The sequence below is a fragment of the Vespa crabro genome, chromosome 9 (genome assembly GCF_910589235.1).
Source record: "Vespa crabro chromosome 9, iyVesCrab1.2, whole genome shotgun sequence".
In the NCBI taxonomy this organism is placed as follows: domain Eukaryota; kingdom Metazoa; phylum Arthropoda; class Insecta; order Hymenoptera; family Vespidae; genus Vespa; species Vespa crabro.
Genome location: NC_060963.1, coordinates 3,697,501 through 3,705,000, shown reverse-complemented (window position 1 = coordinate 3,705,000; position 7,500 = coordinate 3,697,501). Strand labels below are relative to the sequence as shown.

General features: G+C 34.2%; 1 protein-coding gene across 24 annotated transcripts in view; it reads right to left on the bottom strand.

Moving 5' to 3' along the window:
• Positions 1 to 7,500, bottom strand: part of LOC124426903 (ras GTPase-activating protein raskol) — a 187,982-nt gene that overhangs the window by 5,042 nt on the left and 175,440 nt on the right. For 23 of the 24 annotated variants that reach the window (XM_046969133.1, XM_046969137.1, XM_046969131.1 and 20 more), the window contains 6 exons: positions 3,657 to 3,940; positions 3,150 to 3,436; positions 2,568 to 2,900; positions 1,670 to 2,074; positions 1,307 to 1,473; positions 1 to 1,125 (listed from right to left, as the gene is read on the bottom strand). The exon at positions 1 to 1,125 is cut by the window's left edge and continues 624 nt beyond it. In XM_046969133.1, the coding sequence (XP_046825089.1) occupies positions 1 to 1,125; positions 1,307 to 1,473; positions 1,670 to 2,074; positions 2,568 to 2,900; positions 3,150 to 3,436; positions 3,657 to 3,940 (2,601 nt within the window). Of the gene's footprint in view, positions 1,126 to 1,306; positions 1,474 to 1,669; positions 2,075 to 2,567; positions 2,901 to 3,149; positions 3,437 to 3,656; positions 3,941 to 5,083; positions 5,631 to 7,500 lie in introns of those variants that run through there. The other variant, XM_046969148.1, reaches the window with a different exon arrangement.

The following is a 7,500-nucleotide window of genomic DNA, read 5'->3' as shown; positions in this document are numbered from 1 at the left end:
GTAATTGTTGTTTGGCTGATGATGATTTATAGATAATGTTAAATTTGTCGTTGGATTGACAACGACATTCGCGTTAACCGTCGTCTTCGAGACATTATTGTAATTCTGTTGTTGGGTCTGATTAGCGTTTTCCTCTTTACGACAATGATTCCTACTTGCCGACCTTGAGACATTGTAATTATTGTGATTATAATTGTCCTCCCTATCGTGAATTTCGAGATTTTGCAATCTGGCCATATTATGTCTATAATGTTGCTGCTGTTGTTGTTGTTGTTGTTGCTGCTGCTGTTGTTGTTGTTGCTGCTGCTGCTGCTGCTGTTGTTGTTGTTGCTGCTGCTGTTGCTGCTGCTGATGATGATGATGATGGTGATGATGATGATGAGAGATACTGTTCAAATTGCTCGGCTGATTGTTTTGCGTTAACGTTATATTGTAATTCGAATCTTTGAGATTGCTGTGACTTTCGGAACGCGTCGGACTGGATGGATGTGTTTGGCAATGATTGACATTAGCCAAACTGGCGCTGGCTGTTAATCTGTAACCAGAACCTGCACGGGTTTGGATGATCGGCCTATGTTGACGTACAATTGGCGTCGGTGAACGTGATACAAATGCCGCTGGCTCTAATGGATAATCGTCCGTATTGATTTGTAATTGCAATTTCCCGTTGTTAGCCATATAAGCGTTTCGAGGAAGAGTGGCCGCTCTGACGACGTTAGGGCTACGCGAACTGTTATGACCCAGAGTGTTGGATTGCAACAATTCATTGCTGTCTCTTATCGTACCATTCAGAGTACTATGATTGCTTAACGTAGACGTTGCCGAGACCGAGAGATTCGTGTTGCTATTGGCAATCGTTGGATCGTTATAACGGAATATATTGTTTTGTAAATTTTGATAACGATGGGTAGCTGGCACAGGACTAGGCCCAGGTTGATCCAATGCCAAAGAAATCCTATCGAGAATTTCTAACAATTTGGTAGGTGGTGACGATTGCGAGGACGATGCCATTGCCGCAACGCTTTCTCTTAATAATGCATGAAGGAGAGACAATTGTTTTCCTAGGTCAATATAACCGTCGAATTCCAACGAGTTGTTCGCCGGTGCGTCTTTTGGTAATGGACTCTGTAAAAAAGGAGAAAAAAGAAAAAAAAAAAAAAAAAACAATTAAAATTGAAATTTGTTTTTAACAACATTAACTTACACCTTCCTCCGCCCCCCCTCCAACTTACTCTCATTGTTGATCGCTTGGATCTCTTAACAGGAGAAAAAGAAAAAAAAAAAAAAAAACCAAAAGGACACTCACGCTTATTAGTTGCAGAAAATTCTTCATGGACGGTGCTTCTCGTTCCAAAAGATCATTCATGAACTCCATGAAATTTTCCTTTCCTTGAAATCTCGTGAAGTTCGCCAATGTCTGTAGGGTCTTCGCTACCAGGGTCAGATTTCTCGCTGCTTTCTCGTTCGGATATTCTACGTCGAAAGGGAGAAGAAACGAAATTAAAAAATATAAAGAGAGATAAAAATAAAAAATAAAAAAAAAAAAAGAAAAAAAAAAAGAAAAAAAAAAAGAAAGAAAGAAAAATCGATGCGTACGAAAGTAATTTCTCTTTCTTTCTTTCTTTCTTTCTTCTTTTTTTCTTCTTTGAAAATTTTTCAAAGTACTCACCGTGTGTGATGTTGAAAAGAGACGGACTGAGAATGGCAGGACAAAGAAATCTTAAGAAGATAGAAGCAGATATTAAATTATCTGCTATGTCCTCCCTGCACATATCGGCTAAACGCTCGCGGAAAATGCGAAAGCATTCACGCAATTCAAGAGGAAAATGCGCGTGACTGGCCAATATCCTGCTCCAGGCCAATTCTACCGCATTACGAAGATTTTGTTGTTGTTTATGTAATGCGGCTACTGAGGCGACCTTGAGTGGATCCACCTCACAGTCTCCACCTTCCACGGCACCTCTTACTACAGCCCCAAGTGTCTCCTGGAGGTACCTATCGCCTGTTAACTTCAAATATGCCTCCATTGCCTTAGTAGCCAAAGAATTTCCGCGGAATGTTAGCCTTTCATCGTCTGAAAAAAAAAAAAAAAAAAACAAAACAAAACAAGAATTATTATATTCCAAAAATAAATATATTCATAAATAATTAAATATGCATATGTATGTGTGTGTGTGTGTGTACGTGCGTACGTGTCTGTATATATGTATATTTAATATCAATTTAATTTGATGAATTTAATATTAAAAAAAAATGTTGATCCAACGCGCGTCAAATATTTTGATTTTCTTTTTCTTTTTTTTTCTTTTTCAGAAAAAAAAAGAAAAAGAAAAAAAAAAGGAGAATTATATAAAACAAAATTTTTAGAAAATAAACAACATCATTTTTTTTCTACGCGCGTTAGATCCAAATTTTTTTAGGTTTTGCTTAATATATATATATATATATATATATATATATATATATATAAAATGTATGTATATATGTATGTATGTATGTGGGACAAGTTATGTAAATATATCATTAAATAAAGAAGATGAAAAAATAAAAAAGAAGTAAATATCAACCTATTCTATGAATGTCCATCATAACGAGATCCGCTAAGAATTGCGGTGCTTTTTTCTCGCGTTGCATAACGGCTACCAAGGCAGTCGCAATATCTTCCTTCGCCTTGACGCCGATTACCGGTTCGAGTTTCTCGCAGAGGGACGCGTAATCGGTCTTCAAGTATTCCAGGAACTCCTGGTAAACCTGAACCGGCAGTATGTCGACCGACTGGAAACGACATTTTACCCTGAGTGCTGGTGGATCCTTTAAAGGACCTTTGTCGCCTACCACTGGGTACCATTTTTCTGTCAGATAACGAGATGTTACGTTGTGAACTGGTATGCTGACCGAACCTGAAATTAATAAAAACAGAATTAAAGAAAAAAAAAACAAGAAAGAAAAAAATAAATAAGTCAATAAATAAATAAATAAATAAATAAATAAATAAATAAATAAATAATAATGAAATAAGAAGACAAGTGTGTAGATAAGCAAGTTTTATTATCGATTATTATTATTATTATTATATTATTATTATTATTATTATTATTATTGTTAAAACAGAAAGGGTGTAGATAAGATGAAGTAATATCAGTACTTACCAATTAGAACGTTTTTGTCTCTTTTCTTTTTCCTGTCGGCTTCTCTGTATAAATTAACTTGAATCGTATTGACAGATGGAAGATGATGAAAATCAAAGTGTTCACCCCAAAAGCACAAATCTGCTTTAAGCTTGGCAGTTGTTCGTGCATAAAGCGTACTGTCGAGACAGACCTCACAGAAATAACGTTTCTTAGCCGGGACACCTTTGGCTTCGAGTAACCAAATTTGTAAGGAATTGTCCGTCCTTCTAGTTTGTTCCGCATCCGGTTGTACCGATTTCCTCAAACTATTTTATTAAAAGATAATCGATAATATCATTTAGACAATGTCAAGAGATATTCTTAAGTAAGAACATTCGAATGAGAATATATAATAAAAAGAAAATTTGATAAGATAATTTTAATGACAAAGAGATAAAGGGAAACTAACGAATGAATAAACAAATAAAAAAACGAACGAACAAACAAACATAAAAAAATATATATATATATATATATATATAAAACCTGTGTAACCACTGGTCCCGTTCGTGTGCCGTTCTACAACTGAAATACTTTGGTGCACCGGTACTGGGTGTGACCTGGAAGCAATGAGGTCTACCAAGGAGGCTCGGATGAAGCGGCGTCACAGCAGCGAGGTCCATCGAGGTCACGGCCTGCCCGCAAAGGAGGGATTCGTGCGAACGACAACCCCGTAGACCGGCGCCACGTTGTTTTTGTCGTTCGAGCTTAGTCACGCTCTTCGTCCTTTTTAAAGGATTCGATCGGAACGATCTCTTTGAGAAGAAGTTCTGAAAAAATTAGAAAACCAAACAAAAGATAAATGATAATGAATAAGAATATAAAGTAAACAAATAAGAAGAAACAAAGAAAAAAGCAAAGTATTCGTTTTATTACACCGTATTTTAAGCAAGGATAATTACTTCGACTTATCGATGAATTTATATTAGAAAAAAAAGAAAAAAAAAAAAAAAAAAAAAAAAAAAAGAATTTATATTACATATAAAACAAAATTATCTTCCTACCAACTCTCATTTATATCTATTCTTTTTTTTTTTCTTTTATTTATTTAATTTTCTTACTTTTAATAAATATATATATATATATATATATATATATATATAATTATATGATTAATAATATTTGAAATGATTATTTTTCGATATGATCGACGATCTCTTAGTCAATTTGTAAAACTGCTTATCACAGAGAAACGTAAAGATTTCATAAAAGTTTTGATAGGAGATACGATGATAGGTATCCGGAAGTGAGCAATTTCGATTTTGTACGTATTCGTTCCGCGAGCGAAAATCGTCGACTGGAATATCCTGGCACCAAACGATATCGAGAATCTTTAGTGACATTGCTCGGGTGAAAGGTATTTCCAATGCTTGATATTCGAAGGCTTCTGCACGTGCAGAAGCGACCAGTGACGTACATACCAAATGAACATCTCTCGCATTTCGTCTTATTCACGAATCTTCGATCTAGGATTCCTCCTGCTACGATAGCAAATTTTTTTTCGTTAAAAAAAACAAAACAAAAAAAAAACTTGTCTACAAAAACTGTCAATGAGAGTTCAACGACGGCAGCACCTGGGGAGGAGAAGGGGCGGAGGGTGGGGGATTTGTAATGTATTTTGAGATTTTTATTTTTTTTAGCAATATTTAAAGCGTCGATGAATCATTTAAAAAAAAAAAAAAAAAAGGGTAAATCGAACGATTTATCAAACACCAACGACGAAATTTTCATCCGATCTTTCTTTTTTCTTTTTCGAAATATATAAATAATTATTTTTACATAGTTCCTTTTTTATTTCTTATTTATTTCGATATTTCGATATACACACACACACACACACACACACATATATATATATATATTTTTTTTTTTCTTTTTTTTTTTCGTTCTTTTGTTCAAGGAAATTTATTTACCCTGCCGGAGAAATAGTTGATGATCATGTTGACGACCTTGTCGTCCTCGTTCTCCTCGACAGCTTTCACGCACATTTTTCTTTTCTTCATGAACGCGCGAATAATAAAGACACTCCTTTTCGTCGTGTTCAAGTTAGAACGAACGACGATACGTGAGAAAGTTCGGCAGATGTTCTCGTCTACGTTTCTACTACATCCCAAAGGTGTACATTTACGTGGAAAATCGTTAAATTTCTTTCCACCATCTTGTTCCATTCACAAAAAAAATAGGAACTGATTTATCCAACGTACAAGTTCTTTTCATCGTATTTATTTATTTATTTATTTATTTATTTATATAGTTTTCTTATTTCCTTTCTATTTTTAATGTTCGACGCAACGTGACGCAACTCCTTTTCTTTAATTTTCTTTACGTGTTTTTCCAACTCTTTTTAAAATTCACCAAATATTTCTTCGAGTTATTCTAATGCACCATATTTCTTTTTTTTTTTTTCTTTCTTTTTTCTTTTTCCTTTCAGTCCACACTACAAATAACTAATAACACACGCGTACACGCATCGAGCAACGTCGTATCATCTCTGATTTAATACTAACAACAAAACTTCACTCTCTGCAAAGAAAGAGAGAGATAGAGAGATAGAAAGATAGATAGAAAGAGAGAGAGAGAGAGAGAGAGATAGAGAGAGGAAAATACGAAGTTAAAGTTATCGTCGCAATCGCATCGACACTGACTCACATCGATAAAAGATTTATTATACCAATCTTTCGAAAATGATTTATCCAAGAAAAACATTCCGATGTACAATGAAATGAATTTTTTTTTTTTTTTTTTTTTTTTAAACATACGTACAATATTCTCTATTATTTAACACATTGAGAAATATTTGATTTGAATGTCAATTAGTTCGAGAGAGCTCTCAAGTTCTTTTCCCTCGGACGAACTGCGAACTTCTTTCTGTCTATTCGTCTCTTTCTCGACGTAGTAAAATCTCCCGCCTTATCGTACACGTGTACGTACGAGCGATAAAAAGTCTTTTTTCTTTTTCTCTCTCTCTCTCTCTCGTTTTCTCTTTCTGTCTTCTTCTTTCTTTCTCTTCTTTCAATGTCAAAACGTACACACGAGAGAAAGAGAGAGAGAGAGAGAGAGAGAGAGAGAGAGAGAGAGAGAGAGAAAGAGAGAAGGATAGAGCTCGTTAATCGCAATTACGTGTCATGGAATTTCGTCGTATCCTTAGCGTAAGCATGGAAAATTAATTAATGGAGATTATCTTCGAAAATAGATATGGAGATCAGTTTTATTCGAGAAAAAAAAAAGAAGAAAATTAATTATGAGAACATTTATGAAGGAAAAAAAGAAAAAGAAAAAAAAAAAACACAAACAAAATAAATAAATATTTGACTTAACGTTTACAAATTTTGTTTCGAGTAGAGAATTTTGTTTCGAGTGGAACAAAAACTAGAAGTAAATTTTTCGAGGATATTTAAAATAAGTTCGGTCTCAACGTTTCTTTGGGTATCGCTGCTTTTTCTCAGGTATACTGTATCCCTCTTTGAATTTGGTAGAAGAAGAAGAACGGGGGGAGGGAATTGGGGTGAGGTTGGGGATAAGAGGACGAGGACGACGAGGACGACGATGATCAAGGGGGACCGAAACCTTGGTGATTTAAACTATGGTAAGGGCTTTAAATCTGTACGGCCTTACGATTGGTAGATATTTTTTTTTTTTCACAAGATTACGATCATCTTAAAATATGTATGTCTCTAACGTCTAACGTTTAACGATCTTCGATTCATACCGATTTTTATCATTATCTTTTCGTTTCAACGAAGTCAGTAGTCGACAGATTGAAACGAAACTTTTGAGTATGAGTGTACATTTATATGTAAGTTTTACATCGAGAAATACGTACGTACGCGGAACAATTGACTTCTTAATGCAATTCAAATTACACAAAATTAAAGTAAAACTTCCGACGTCTTTCGAATCGATTACGTTGCTTTCACAAGAAATATTATTATTACTATCACCATCACAATTGAGCCGATAAAGTCGTAGATAAGTTCTTAAGTAAAAAAAAAAAAAAAAAAAAAAGAAAAAAAAGTACAAACAAATATAACATAGAATATAATTGCGAAATAAAGATTCCTTTCATTTCTCTATTTCGGGATGTTCGAAATTCGAATTAAAAAGAATTATTTTCACTTTTATAATGATAACGATGATAACACGTCACATATTTTTACAGAAAAAAAAAAAAAAAGAAACACGCACAGAAACAACAACAACAACAACAACAACAACAACAACAACAGTAACAACAACAACATCAACATTAACATCAACATCAAATCCAAATAAGAGAAAAAAAAAGGGAGATAGATTGTTATTTAGGTTCGGTAAAAAAATATGACGATTG